At 29.5% G+C, this 15,890-nt stretch overlaps 2 protein-coding genes across 3 annotated transcripts in view; one reads left to right on the top strand and one right to left on the bottom strand.

Moving 5' to 3' along the window:
* LOC108567858 overlaps positions 1-15,890 on the bottom strand; it is an 81,775-nt gene that overhangs the window by 28,225 nt on the left and 37,660 nt on the right. The window contains exon 1 of one of the 2 annotated variants that reach the window (XM_017928699.1): positions 9,666-9,776. The exons of the other annotated variant lie outside the window; for it this stretch is intronic. Within the exon in view, the coding sequence (XP_017784188.1) occupies positions 9,666-9,675 (10 nt within the window). The 5' untranslated portion in view covers positions 9,676-9,776. Of the gene's footprint in view, positions 1-9,665; positions 9,777-15,890 lie in introns of those variants that run through there. 2 annotated transcript variants of the gene reach the window in all.
* LOC108567734 (pollen-specific leucine-rich repeat extensin-like protein 2) overlaps positions 1-15,890 on the top strand; it is a 40,883-nt gene that overhangs the window by 7,975 nt on the left and 17,018 nt on the right. The window lies entirely within an intron of this gene.

Genomic DNA, 15,890 nt, shown 5'->3' with positions numbered 1-15,890 from the left:
TTTCTTATATTTGAAAATAAACAACGTTTTTCAAAAACATTTAAATAATAATTATTTCGTAACTAAAAGTAACAATTTAATTTAATTGTTTATAATTCCATTAGAAATTTGAAATGTCAAATAAATTCACCATGAAATCAAAAATTACCTCATTCTCCATCAGAAACAATGATTTATTTAAAAAGTAAAATCGTAATTTTACACCTTGACTTTTTAAGCATTTATATTTTTTTTTAAACATAAAAATTGATATAAAATATAGGATTCGTCTTCAATTTTTCATCACTTGTAATTCGATTTGGTATTTATCACTTATCATGCAATTTAGTTGTAAAATGTAAAAGTTATGTAATTTTACAATGATTATTTGGTATCATAATCATATTTTAGCATTGGAACTTGTATATTTCTAATTTTATTAATTGTTATAACAAAACATTTTGCAAATATATATTATAGTTGGAAGAGAGTCTATAACCTTTGAAATCGTAATTTGCATGAATTGACTATGCAGGAACAGTCAGAGCATATCGATCCGCAATGCCATTTATTATGTATTCATGAAATCAGAACGAAAAGCACGCATCTTGCACGGAAGAGTCGGCACTGCAATTGGAGTGGAAGTAAAGTATCTACGAGCAATAACTGCGAATTGCCAATAACCGGAAGCAACTCTCTTCGATTCGATAAAGAAGAGGAGAACCCATTACCCAAAAACAAAAGAAGATACAGAAACAAAAGCAGAAGTCGTGATTTTCGTAACGCTACTCCTTCGCATGATTGCAAACGAATTTATTTATTATTGTGTGTTCACCCATAGAAAATGAAATTTCGTAACATTTCTTACAACAAACGTTTTACTTTGTGAACCTTCATGGTATTGTGCGTAAGGTTACAATTCATAGATATGCGGGAGGTCAAAATTCATCGAAATTCATTCATGAAAACAATTACGAAAATGTGAATTATTTATATTACAAACAAACACAATGAAGTTGTTTTTTATGCGGTTAGATAAATTAACGCGTAAATAAACACGTACGATTAATTAAGACTAATTGTTTGTTTTTTTTTTAATTTATATAAACAATTTGTTACGGTTTTATGGACATTCCACGATAAAATATACAAATAATAGGAGTTAATTAAAGTTTATAACTATGTTACTTTGTTACATCATTCCCATGTGATAGTTTTCTTTTACAAACAGAGATATGAAAATTTAAAAAAAAAATTACTTTTTTATATAAAGTTGACACAATTATTTAAATTGTGTTAATAGTTGCATAACAAAGATTACAATTAAATTTGACCGAATTAAAGTATGTCATTAATTTTGGCAACGGATGAAATAATTGTTTTGAAATAATATACTGTGAGAAATTGCTTGTTGGAGATGTTCTAATCATTGTGTTTTCTCATTATTTATTCAAATATATTCCAGTTTGTAGAATTTATGACAGATATTTTTTTTTAGATTGTAATATTTTGCGTATTGAATACTTTCACTTGTATACTTTTTTTTGTTACAAATTTTAATTGCATTCCTTAATTACATTGATAGTAATTTAAACGTAAATTGAGTAAATAAAAAGTGAATTTGATATACCTTTCATTTTCAATTTATTATGAAATACAGTTACTTTTGGTTGATAAGTACCGAAAAAAGGGTGGTAAATATAAAGAAAAATGTATTTGAGAAATAAAATTAAATTTGAAAAAATGGTATAAAAAATGTATGAGTTATTAATTTGTTTTGTAGCGCTGTTTATTAAATACATTCATTATGTATAAAAAAAAGTAATTGTGTTCTATACAGAAATACTGATGGAAGTTTTTAATTAGATTGGAGTTAATTAAAATTTTTAACTAAAGTCGAGACTAGTCACGAAATAAGTTCATTATATTTCAAAATATTTTATCATGTGTCACATAGAAAAATGACAGAATTAACAAAATTAAAAAAAAAAAAATATATTTTTATACAATCCATTCCAAATTCTCTACTATATTTCTAAATGATATTAGAAACTTTTGAATATATACGTGTTGAGAAATTTCAAAGATGAAAATAGAAAGAGAAAATCTGAACTATTTTTATTTAATTAGTGTAAAAAGTGATTGAAGGAAGAATATTTTGAAAATTTAAACTCGACTTAATGTAGAATAATGTCAAAAAACATGACTTAAGTCTTTGTTTTATCCTTTTTTTTATTTCAATTTAATTTTTGTATCTTTACTTAAATCAGTATGGTTGTACCAAAATGTTAATGAACTCATATTTTGTCTTCGCTTAGTCCACTTTCTTCTTCAACTTCGCTTTTGTCTATTTACATAAATTAGATGTAGTTTACTTGTAGCAAAATGTCAACAAACACAACTTAAGTTTTCATTTTTTCCTCGTTCCTTTTTTCAATTTCGTTTTTGTATCTTTACTTTAATCAGACTTAGTATGGTTACACCAAAATGTAAAAAAACTCATCTTTTGTCGTCGCTAAATCCTTTTCCTACTTCAACTTCGTTTTTGTCTACTTTCATCAATCTGGTGTCGTTTACTTGTAACAAAATGACAATAAACACAACTTAAGTCTTCGTTTTGTCCTCATTCCTTTTCTTCAATTTCGTTTTTGTATCTTTACTTAAATCAGACTAAGTATGGTTATATCAAAATGTTAATGAACTCATATATTGTCTTCGCTTTGTGCACTTTCTTCTTCAACTTGTCTTTTTGTCTATTTACGTAAATCAGATGTAGTATAGTTATAGTAAGATGTCGAAAAACACAACTTAAGTCTTCGTTTTATCATCTTTCCTTTCTTTCAATTTTGTTTTAGTATCTTTACTTAAATCAAACTTATTATAATTACACCAAAATTTTAAAGAACTCATCTTTTGTATTCGCTTTATCTTTTTTCTACTTCAACTTCGTTTTTGTCTATTTACATAAATCAGATGTAGTTACAAGTCAACTTAAGTCTTCGTTTTATCCTCTTTTCTTTTCTTCTATTTCCTTTGTGTATCTTTACTTAAATCATACTTAGTATGGTTCTACCAAAATGTTAATGAACTTATATTTTATCTTCGCTTAGTCCTCTTTTTTCTTCAGCTTCGTTTTTGTATCTTTAATTAAATCAGACTTGGTATGGTTGTACTAACTTATTTCTTCTTTTGTCTTTGCTTTATCCTTTTTTTTTCTAGTTGTATTAGTTGTATCAAAATGTTAACAGTTCCTTGAAGACATACTAATTAAGAGAAGATGTAAACTTAAATCATGATGAACGGTTATGCAATCATCGGACCGCGCCTTAATTTCCTGAAGGTCCGAACGCGTCCCTTTCGGATTCGCAACTCGGAATCAATTCAATTGATTTGCAAATGCGGATTTGCGAGAGGGAAGAGAGAGGGTGACCGGACTTACTTCGATTCCAATACTACGAACTAATTACGCTCTCGTTCCCTTCCGTTCGTCTTTGTTTCCGTCTCCTCCGGTCTTCGCTTTGTCCTCTTTCCTTTACTTCAATTTCGTATGTGCTTTCTTTTTTTCATTTCGTTTTTCCTCAAAAACATTTTTTTTTATTTCTGCTCGGATTGTCTCGTATACACAATGTACAAGCAGATAACAAGACTTTATTAGATTAGTTCCAAGGACCTCGTCCTGTCTGTTCCACGTCGACCACCGACTTTATATTTAGTATTCCACGCGACGGATGCTCTCTTTTATTTCGTCTGCAGTTTGAAATACAACAATACCTCACATAGTGCGATTCTGCACATATTTCGGTCCGTTGGAAACCGGACTAATCGCCGACTTTAAAACTACACAAAAAGAAACTTGGATGTATATAGTGGAAAAAAGATTTTCTTTTGAAATGTTAAAAAATCCAAAATGATCAAAACCGTACTATGCAAGATATTGCTGTACTCGTGCCTATCTCCTCCATTCTGCTTATAATCCTGATAATGTATTAATATAACAGTAATTCAAATATTCAATGTGCATCTTCTGCCTTCGTTTTTTTCTTCAACTTCGTTTTTGTCAGATGTAGTTTGAAATACAACAATACCTCGCATAGTGCGATTTCCTCCATGCAACCGGACTAATCTAGGACTTTAAAAACGCCCAAAAGGAGACTTGATTGTATATAGGGAAAAACCGTACTATGCCAGGTATTGCTGTACTCGTGCCTATCTCCTCCTTTCTGGTTATAATCCTGATAATGCATTAATATAATAGTAATTCAAATATTCAATGTGCATCTTTTGTCTTCGCTTTCTTCTTCAACTTCGTTTTTGTCAGATGTAGTTTGAAATACAACAATACCTCGCATAGTGCGATTTCCTCTATGAAACCGGACTAATCGAGAACTTTAAAACCGCCCAAAAGGAGACTTGATTGTATATAGGAAAAAAAAAGTTTTCCAGAAATTTTGAAAAATGATCAAAACCGTACTATGCGAGGTATTACTGTATCCATGCATATCTCCTGCATTTACAGTTATAATCCTATTAATATATTAATATTAATAATACAGTAATTCGCATATTGAACATTGCATTAAATCCGAGCGAAACGGAACGGAAAATTATAAAAAAAAGTACATTGCAGCTGGAATTATGCCACGCTATAATATTAATCACATTAAAACTATTCAAACAGCGTTTGTGTGTCGATGATATTATATAATATTATCGGATTCGGTGTGGATTGTCCGTGTACATTTAGCGAAATCCCAGCGAGATTTGCGCTTCGAATACTTTATTGATTCGCGCTTTGCTAAATATTCATTACACATTATTGAACGTCCATTTAATTTGTTATAAAACTCACATATATTTTTTTTATATTATATAATCAATTTAATTTGGATATTTTGTGAATTCATTTGCGGTTAAAATTTTGTAGAAAGAATATTGTTTCTTTGTAACTACGTCAATTGTAGATATCATTAATCAAGTTGTTTTTGTATATTGGGGAAATTTGATTTTATGATTTATTCAAATACAGAGAAAAGAAAAGTAAATAATATTTTGATTCATGTTATTGCTTACTGCTGCTCAGGTGACATTAGAATTAGTTTTTTATGAAGGTTCTAATTTGTATTTAAATTTCAAGGATAAAAGTATCCTATGACATCAAGTAAACTTGGATTTATACAAAATATTGTATATTAGTGGGAGTAATATTTATTGATCAATAAAATATAGAAACTAATAGAAATATATTGGATTTGGGTATTTAGAAAAAAAATCATTAATTTAGTCGTTATATATGTCAAAATATAATTTTTGACGTTTTGACTTAAAGTTACAGCTGTCATTTTGCGATCCATTAAACATTTTTCGTGGTCCTATATTGGAATACATAGATTGAAAAATGAAAAATCTCTTGTCCAAAAAAAATCTTAAGGTTATCTTAATAATTTAATAAATTTTGGTAATTTTGTTTCAAGATTTTTTAATTGAAGACATGTGTTAAAGTGTTGACTTTATAGCTAAAAGCAAGACGAACATGACAAATAGCTTATAGAGTGTTTAACTGTGTTGATGTCGAAACGTAATCCGATCCGTATATCTTTGATGTAAATGAGTGAATTTATTATTCCAATACCCGGAGATAATGCAGTAATGCTGACATCCAAGGCAAAGTGAGAAAATAATAAATAATCGATTAAAGAGCAAAACCATTTCAGCTCCAGATAACAGCAACAAATCATTATATTTTGACAAGCTGCAGAATGAGCAAAAGCGAATCTAAAGAGTAACAAAAAAAATCATCCTATAATTTGTTAATTACGAATCCTTGTTAGCCATAAACAAACGTGACAATATGATTTTCGGTTTTATCTCGCAAATTGACCTATCACGAGTTCGCCTTTGTTCGAGCTCAATGGAGAACAACGGGTGTAATCCGGAGGAACAGAAAACAAATGAGTGTTAAAGGTTGTTTTTTCTTCCATCTTTCATAATATTTATTTTTATATGTTGGCATTTTAACGAATTTAAATCTAATAATCTGCATTAAGCGCAGTGATTTTAAGTGCTTAATTGTGATTTTCTGGGAAAGGTCGATGTGTTGTGGTGTGCATTAGAATCGAGTCGAATATGTATTTTTATTTTGTACGTTGCATCACAAAAGCCGAAATTCATTGACTGGATTCATCATCAATTCGAACAAGTTGGTAATGACGATACGATTGTTGGGACAACCTTCGAACGGGTTTGTTCGTACGTCAATTTGACATGTGTTTGACACTTTGTTTTTTTTTATTTGTTTGGATCCAGGAAATGCATTTTATTACTACCAAATCAATGGATTTTCTCTACTGTAAAAATATAACCATATTATTTTACACAAATTTATGGTATAAGTATTTTTTTAGGAAGTCATTATCCTTGAAATCTTTATAATTTCTTAAGATTATTCTAATTATTCTAATTTAGTACAAATTTATAGAATCAGAAATATTTAGGAATTTATTATCCTTGAAGACATGAAGAATAACTTAACAGAGTTATTTTAACCCATTACACACATTCTTATATAATTAGATATTTTTTTAGTTCTATTCACAAAATAAATTCGTATATATTTGGTCTATAGCCTTTATCGATGTATGGTTGTTATGTATTCATTAAATTAGTAGTTGGTATTACTGAAAATTTGTATGTCCCATATGAGGCAAAGAACAGGTGTTGAAACTGTCAACTGTCAAATGTAACTGTCATATCTACAGTTGATCCGTTCGAAAAACTTGTTTTGCGGATGCAGCATTACAAATACATAATTAATATATTACATAATTCATAGAAATTTTATAGAAATGAAAATTTTCCACATGGACAAATATGACAAATTTTTTTTTGACAGCTGTCACCTTGCGTCAAAATGTCAACAAACAAATATATCGACAAAAACGTTGAGAATCAAAGGTTTAGACAATTTTCTACTGTTAACTACAACAAAATATTTTAGTCGGTGTAAAAAGGCTGAGGAACACTGTTTCAGAGTTTCAATAAAGCATTGAGAAAACAAGCAAAGATTATGATTTCATTAAGAAAACAACGTTTACTGTTTTTTTATTTCAAGGCCAACTGGTGGCAAACAATAATAATGTAGGCGTTATAGTCAATAGTCAATTATAACATTCTCCCACCTCAACTCCAGACACGCATTGGAACAAAAGCAATAATCTGAGCGAAACAACAGAACATTTGTAATAGTAATTATAGATTAACATAAGCTTTAACATTCAATTTCAATTAACCTACTTTGATAATTAAACGAATAATCACGCTTATATCAATTTCGAGTGTTTAATTACATTATGATCATTACCTAAGGTCAGTAAACTCGTGGATTGGTGCAATGGCAATGCGTGTGACGAATTTTGTAACGAAATAAATTTGAATAATAAAGCGGGTTTTTTCGTAATACGATTTATTACCTGTTTTCTTTCGAATCATAAAATACTTTACGTAATTGTTGTTGTCTACCTCAGTGATAGTCGCATCAAGATTGTAAATTTAAGTAACTGTTGGGTGGAGACAAAACGAATTTGAAATGAATTGTGATTTTCGCTGATGATGTCGGTGGACGTTTAGGGTTTTCGTTTTGTTCGCTCGCTGTTGTATTGTTGATCGTTCGCGAATTTTGGATTATTAATGATCGGAAATTGCAATTTGTCTCTGCCCGGTTAAATTGCTTAATAATTCACGGCTGCTCATTAATAATAGTTTCCGGTTACGCAAATCGCGCGGCGCGGCGTCAGGTTAAAATAAATAAGAAATGACCGCACATTTATAAAAGCTCTGTAAACTGATTTCACCCAAACAACCAGCCGTATGTGATGCAACTGAAAATTTAATTTAGCTGTAATTGAATTAAAACTGATTTTCCTGTTAAAATCTCGTAATTTTATACACTTTAAAAACGAAATTTGTTGTTTGAAATACGAAATGTATTACATATTCAAGTTTTCAAATAGAAAATATTACAAATCTTCTGTTTTTTGTTCTGCAGAAAATAAAACAGATTTTTTTACTCAGAATATTTAAAATATCGAGAATACATTACAATTATTTCAGGTTTCACTAATTAAATAATTGTTAGAAATATACCAAAGTTTTGTGAAAATACTTGAATAAATTTGATTAATTCCTAAAAAGTTTATGTTATTTATTCACTATTAAAGAAAGTTTAATAAATGAATTATCTAATTTCATAGATTTCTTCATAATTCCTTCCTAATAGTTTGAAAATGTATTGGAAATGATTTCTTTTGTATTGTAGTGAAATATTGAAAATATCAATCTATTACTTTTCTTACTAAATTGTTAATAATGGAAATAATTAATTTAATTTCATAAGAAATGTAGAAATTTATTAAAAAAAATCTTTCAAATTAATGTATTTTTCTACAATTTAAAAATATAATGATTTTGATCTAAACTTTTTCTGTCTATGATTTCACAAATAAATGTAGTTTTCACAAATTTCTAATTTAGTTAACTATTGTTGGAAGTTACTTGAAATTAGTGTAATTTTACAAATATAAAAAAATAACAAATTTATCCTTATGGAGATTTTTTTTTATTTATACATATTAAGTCGATCAAATTAAATATTAAAACAATGCACAAAACTAGTTTTTCATTATACGTAAGTAATGTAATAACAATTAGTAAACTTTTTGAAGTATTTATTCATTTTATATAATTTAAAATATTTTCTTTTGATATTATGTAATACAACATAAAATACCGCACACCGGACCAGACTAATCGAGGACACAATTGAAACCGTACTAATCGAGGACTTTAAAGTAATAAACAGAAAACGCTCATAAATACTATTTTTATTAGAATTTAAGTTTATTTTGCTCAATTCAAATTTAGTTTTTTTTTTTAATTAGTGGACTTTAGAGAATACGCTTCATTAATACTATTTATTAGTATTAATTAATTTTTTGCCATTAATTGGAGATATTTCTGCTTAATACTTAAAACTGTTTAAACTTTTCTTATTTTTACGATTATTTAACTACTCGCGCACTAAAATTTCTATTTACTACTCGCGCGGTGTATTTTATACACTACATATCTTACTGCCAGACGGAGTGCATACATGATTGTATTACTGCAAGAAAATACTATTTCATGTTTACTATTGATTTTTGATTACAATCTGAAACAGAATTGTCATCATTGCACTCTATATAAGCGTAAGTAGAGGTATTAGCATCGTCTGCATTACAACAACAAGGCAGAGCAATAACGAACATGCACAAAAACAACTTCTTTGTGCTGCAGTCAACACAATATTGCACCGGCATTTAGTAAACACTTTGGGAATAGATTACGTTAAGTATCATAGATGGGAGAAAAGAAAATATAGATGTGGTATCAATTCTTAGAAAATGTGTGTATTTTTAACTCCGGCGTAGTTAATAATAAAAGGTTGATAAAAAAAACAAATTACTAAATAAACTTTTGGAAATTAATCCAATTGATTCATTATTACTAGTTCATTTATTATTAGTATTAATTAATCTTTTGCTTAAAAAACGATTAATTGGAGATTTTTCTGTATAATACTTAAAACTGTTCAAACTTTTGACGATTAAATTTTTTGGAAATAAACACAATTGAATTGCGAATTTACTTACGGCTTCGCATTGTGCGGTTTTGAGATGCTTTTTGTCACAAGAAACACTACACTGACGGACGCGTTGGTACAAGGGATGAAGAGGAATTCCCGTCGAACCGCAGCGCGCCGCAACCGAGACCGGAATGACGAGCAAAGGGTTTTTATAATAATAAAATTGAAAAAAAAAGAGACGATTCCCATGTTAATTATGTATGGATTTTCGTGTAAGGTCTAATGCCTTTGCGGCTTTGAAAATTTCATTACAGACTACATATACATACACTAGTGTCTTTCTCTGTGTGTATATATGTATTTTCCCTCCACTGTTGCTTTCTGCCCTATTTTTTTTGTACCATCCACGTGCACATACATCCCCTTTCTCTTCGTTCTTTTTCCTCCTCTCCCCGTTTGTCCTAGACAAAGAGGACTCAACCGCTTTGTTAATTTTAATTGCGCTCCGCGAATTAATCCTGTTGATACAAAGTAGCGAACCGACACCATCCATCCATCCAACCGCTTCGAGTTCCATCAAACCCTCGCATCATATTTTCCACCCTCGTTCATTTCCTCATCCACCCCTCACTTCATCTTCTTCATTTTTATTCTATTTCCATCCCCCCAACATTAGCTTTATTTCCTCCACTCCGCAAAATGGAAATAAGAAGGCAACGGTCACGGAAGAAATCCCAAAAGCAGGAAACGATCGCATCCAAGAATTGAAAAAAAAAAACTTTTATTATAAACCGAGAATAAATCTTGTTACATTTCACATACAATCGTGTCTCGCAAATTAAAACAACACTCGCGTTGCGAAATCTTCAGGCAGATGCGCTTTTTCCTTATGTATTCCTACATGTTTATTTTTTCTGTTTGCTTTGCATTTGGGTCAAGTTTACATGATATTTGCGATGCAGCACGCTCGAAATAATCAGCGAAATGCTATGATGCAACCGTTCAATTTAGCTAATTGATCGTCTTGGTTCGTAACTGGTGGCAATCACTTTTCGCTGTTTGAGTTAGTTTAAATCAATGTAAACACACGAAGAGGAATAATAATAATAAAAATACAAAAAAAATATACATAGATTTGAGAGGAATTACGTGCGATTAATTGCAAGCGTTCATTTCGTAACGATCATGTAAATCATTCTTTGAGATCAGCTTCATGAATTATTGATTTGCGAATTGCGTTTAACAATAATTTCGTGATTTAATGAAAATTGATGATGTGTTTATTGAAATTATATGCAATTTTCTATATAAACGATTTGAAAACAATAACTGTTTGAGCGTGTGTATTTTTACAGTTATTTTTTCAATTGTGAAGAAATTATTGAACATTTGAAGAGAAAATATATATTTTTTTGTAATTGTTTCATGTAATTAATCTGTAATTAATTTATTGTTATATAATTGTAATATGCTTTAAAACGTATAAATATATTTAATTATATATGAAAATTTAAAAATTTGCTTATTGGTTATTTGTTGAATATCAAGTGTAGATCTAGTGGCTTGTGTCGCTTCAGTCGCTGTGTTGTTAGGCTATTGTCCAGAAGATTGACAGCTAGTACATTTGGATGTCTGTCTAGTCTATTTTTGTATCGGCTACTGTTTTTTGTAATTGTTTCCTCTACTGTTTCCATTTAAGGTCCTCATGAATTCTCCTGTTCGTAATATACCATGGAGCACCAATGATCCTTCTTAGACTGGAATCTTTGTATGGTCGCAATATTAGATCTGCTGCTGACTGGGGACTCTTTATGTCCAGACAGGTTTTAAAATTACTTTATACATCAGCAACTTGTTTTATTTCGAAATTGGCGAGTCTTCCCGCCAATTTTAATTGCGAGTTGTTCTCTTTTTGCTTGGATGTGATCTTTCTATCCAGATGTATACCCATATATTTAACTTTATTAGCCGCCGGTTTTATTTTTCCGTTAAGCGTCACTAGTGGGCAGGAGTCCTTTCTCATGGTGAAGGTGACATGTACTGATTTCGTTTCATTGACCTTCATTCTCCACTTCTGTAGCCATTCCTGTATTAGGTTCAAGTTTGCTTGCATAATGAAGCTTAACAAATATACAAATAAGTGTAATAATGAACAATGATTATTATTAATATATGAATAATATCGTAAGAACAAAGATTTTTTCAATATTTAAAATGAAAAAAATTGTGAAAATTTTTATTTTGTATTAATTCTTTTGTATTTTACTTCCATAACCACATGATATTGGATACTTTTGGTAGTTTATGGTTGGTACACGTGAAATTCCTTTCAACAGTTGTCAAATTATATAAAAAAAAGCGTCGTATATCAGACATAGTGTGGATGCACCATTATATTAAATTATAAATTTGTTTTATGTTAAAACTAAACTTCTAATTTTGTGTTTAGTTTTCAACATTTATTTAATTCATTTATAATAAAATTATTAATTTCAATTTCTGAAAATTTGTTGAATAACTGCAGAATATCAGATTATCAGAAAATTTTGGATTTCGACTAAGTTTTTCGTTAAAATATGTGAGTATTTAAAAAAAAAACTCCGTTACAACAGACATAATCAAAAACACTTGTGAAATATCTGGAAATATTTACTGCCTGATATTATCAACTATTCTTTAGTACTTCAAAACAAAACTTTCTAACTCTTGGTAATATCAGTATGAAATAAATTCAATTTTCTGCAAGTTTTTCTGAGGAATTATAAGTTACTTAACGGTAATATATTGTTAAAAGAAGTGATCTATCACGTAAGGAAACTAATTACTAATTAATTCAAGGTTTTTAATTAATATATTAACTATCAATTATCCGTTATTAAATCGAATATTAATTTCAATATGAAATATGTAAAGTAAAAATTCCATTAATTCTCTCTAAATAGGAGACATAACATCATTTAAAGCATAATAAGTACAACAATGCAACCTCGAATAGTGCGGGTAATTGGTTTCGCTAATATTCCGCAACCTAATCAAAAACTTTAAAAACCTCATAGAAATAAAAAAATCAATTAAATAATTTAGTTTGCTTTGAAATTTTCAAACCGTTCTAAAGCAAATCCGCACTGTTTGAAGCCGAACTATGCGAGATATTGTTGTAATGTATTAATAATTAATTAAGTTTTGCATGTTTTTGGATCATTTTTCCTTTTATATTCACCATGTGAGAAATAAAATTACTTTAGTCAATTTAAACTTCCAACTGAGCAATTCAAACTTTGTACATTTCACGTGGAGACGACGTTTCTGTTGTTGTTGATGATAATGATGATGATGACACGCGCTTTCTATTGTGCTTGCAAATATCAGCACTACCTTGGCAAGCAAAAAAAAAGTATGAAAAAGTAAAAAAATAAAACAACTTGGATGTTGCAGAAAGAAAAGCAAGGATAGTTCTAAACACACCTAAGTTGCTCTCCATAAAATTCCAAAACTACGCCTGTGGGTGCGTTTTATTAACCGGTCTTTTCCGTTACAATTACGGATCTTACACATTTCAATTAGTTGATATCTTTATTATAATACATTTTACTTGGTGTTTATTTAATTTCTTTCTGAGATAAATAGTTTTGCGGTTTTGTGCGGTTTCAATTAGAGCGTGGAACGAATTTCAAACAGTCTGCGGTTTCGTATATGAATATGCTTAGAAATTTTGTAACAATAGGTGCGAAGAGATATAGTCCTGTATCTTGTGCTGAAAGGGCTTTTACAATTGCGTAACTGTGTCAGAAAGTGTGTCTATTAGAGAACTTCGCGTTTTCATCATCGCTATGTTAATATTTAACGTCATTAGTTAATTGCGATTTATGAATTAATGCTGCGTGCAGTGATTGGCCAATTGGTAATTAACTGATGTGGCGCCACGGAGATGGTAATCACCTGCGGCACGTATTGTTGGTGATTAAAATCTTGATGGTAAATAGGGCGGTTTCAAACGTTTAAGTCGACCCACGCGTTTACTGCTGGGTCATTTGTGTTTGGCCTGTAATGCTATCAGATACTTAACAGTTTGTTTCCAATTACATAGTATTATCTATTTCAGTATCAATTTGCACTGATTTCAGGATAACATTTCTATCCTTTGTATATAGTTCATCATCTATATTTTATATACCAGAATCACAACATATATATTTGATGATTATAGAAGTAATTTGAGTTATAAAAAAAGTAGCTTATGAATTATTTAAATATATAAATATCAATAGTAAATGTATGTTTTAATATTTAATAATTGCAAAGTATAGTTTATATTATGTAATTACATAGTTTTGTAATAATATAACAAACAAAAACTAAGGAATAATTCAAATTTGGAATAATAAAAATATAATTCTTAATTAATAACATCTTTCTCATTCACTAATACTGATAGCCCTACACACGAGCAAGTGGATGCAGGTTCAAATCCTGGTCAAGTCAGGCCCTTGTGAGCCCTGCTTGAAGCAATAGGGCCATCGTTTATCACAGATGGACAGTGAAATGAATGAGGCCAAGTCGATGAACAATGACAGTGTTAAGGATAGCAGCAGATTCACAGTCAAAGGATATAGTGGAAAGGCAGAGTATGAGTATACTACTGAAGTCAACCAACAAATTACAAAATCAAATCATCATAATAGTAACTATCCACCTGGACAGATTATCCATTTAATCCAGTCAACCGCGATCTTAAATTTACTCAATGTTTACATTGATGAACAGATTGTGAATAAAATTACACGACATAAAAAAAGTTCACTCTATTGTTTTAATACTTATGTTACATACAATAAATGTTAAAAAAAATAAGAAAATTTGTGTATAAATTATTATTTTTTAAATGTATTTTGTAGTTAGAACTATGAAAAATAAAAGTTGTGCAGAAACAATTTGATATTTTGTTGGTGGAAATGGAATTGTCGAACATAAATATTGATATAAAAAATAGACCTTTGGCGAAGATAGTAAAACGTAAAATTTGTAGTTTTCCATTGAGTTTCCAGTGAATAAAATTTAATTAACATGACGTATGTAGTTTCCCTATAAATCGCTTTCAAATTTCAATTTATATTTCAATTTAAATATAAAAAAAACTATAAATAATGAAAAAAAACTTTAGGCTGATGGGCTTTTGGTCAAAATGGAATTGTCAAACACAAATATTGATATAATAACGTGAATATTGATATAATAACGTGAACTTTGTGGTTTTCCATTTAGTAATATAGTGAATATAATTTAATTAACATAACATATGTAGTTTTTCTGAAATTCGATTTCAAATTTAAAACAAAAACTATGAAAAACGTTGACTTTGGTCGAAATGGAACAATAATTTTGAAAATGTTAATGGTTGATCTCAATTTCTTGTCAAATATCGGATTAGGTTTCTTGTCCAATTCTGCTAAAAGCTTTTTCAATCAACACAGCGCAAGGATATTTGACACTTAGTATATGAGATGAGTCATATATTTGACATGTAGAACAGCTAAAGTCAATATATTTTGAAAGCCTTGTCTATTTTATTAGTAATTTCATAATCAGTTTCAGATCTAATAACATTCTTTCATAAAAATGTTATTTATTATAGAATAATTTTAATAATAACATAAAAGTGGTTGACATACAACTGGTATAATCTTGAATAAGAATGTTAATTAGTTTCGTTCTTCTCAAAACCGTGCAGAAACATGGTGCGTTTTCATTTTCTATGAGTAACTTTTAGTGAATCCGTGCAATTGAAGTACCGTGTAGTCTAATTTCTTACCGTGTTATTTGAGTCTTCGTGTAACTTAAGTATTATGTTATTTGTGTGAATCAAGGTTGCAACTAGTTTAATAACATTTATTGGATTTTTTAAACTGTTTATTTTCAACAATTGTTTTTTTTAATGTAAATTTTTGTTACTTATTTCAAATAAGATATTTTTGTCTGAATTTCACCTTTTTGATCCGTAGTATCATATATCTTTTGAAGCCCATCTAAAGTGGAAGCTTAACACATAATCTTAGCTATCGGTGTCATGTTCGGAGGATGTAACATAAATCAATGATTCAATTTGAAAGAGGAGATGCCTCTTCGAGAAGCGTGCTGCTGCAGCTCACCATTCCCATCCTTGTACAACGCAATGTTCTACATCGATTTAAACAATGCTGATGCAAATGCGGACAAAGAGTTATGGTGAACGCTTATAAAGCATCCTCGTATATTAATGGGAAAACAAAGGAGCTTTTTGCACAATGCAGATTGA

This window comes from Nicrophorus vespilloides, unplaced genomic scaffold, assembly GCF_001412225.1.
Source record: "Nicrophorus vespilloides isolate i.1.1-1 unplaced genomic scaffold, Nicve_v1.0, whole genome shotgun sequence".
NCBI lineage: Eukaryota > Metazoa > Arthropoda > Insecta > Coleoptera > Silphidae > Nicrophorus > Nicrophorus vespilloides.
The sequence above is the reverse complement of the archived record's forward strand: the minus strand, read 5'-3'. Positions and strand labels throughout refer to the sequence as shown.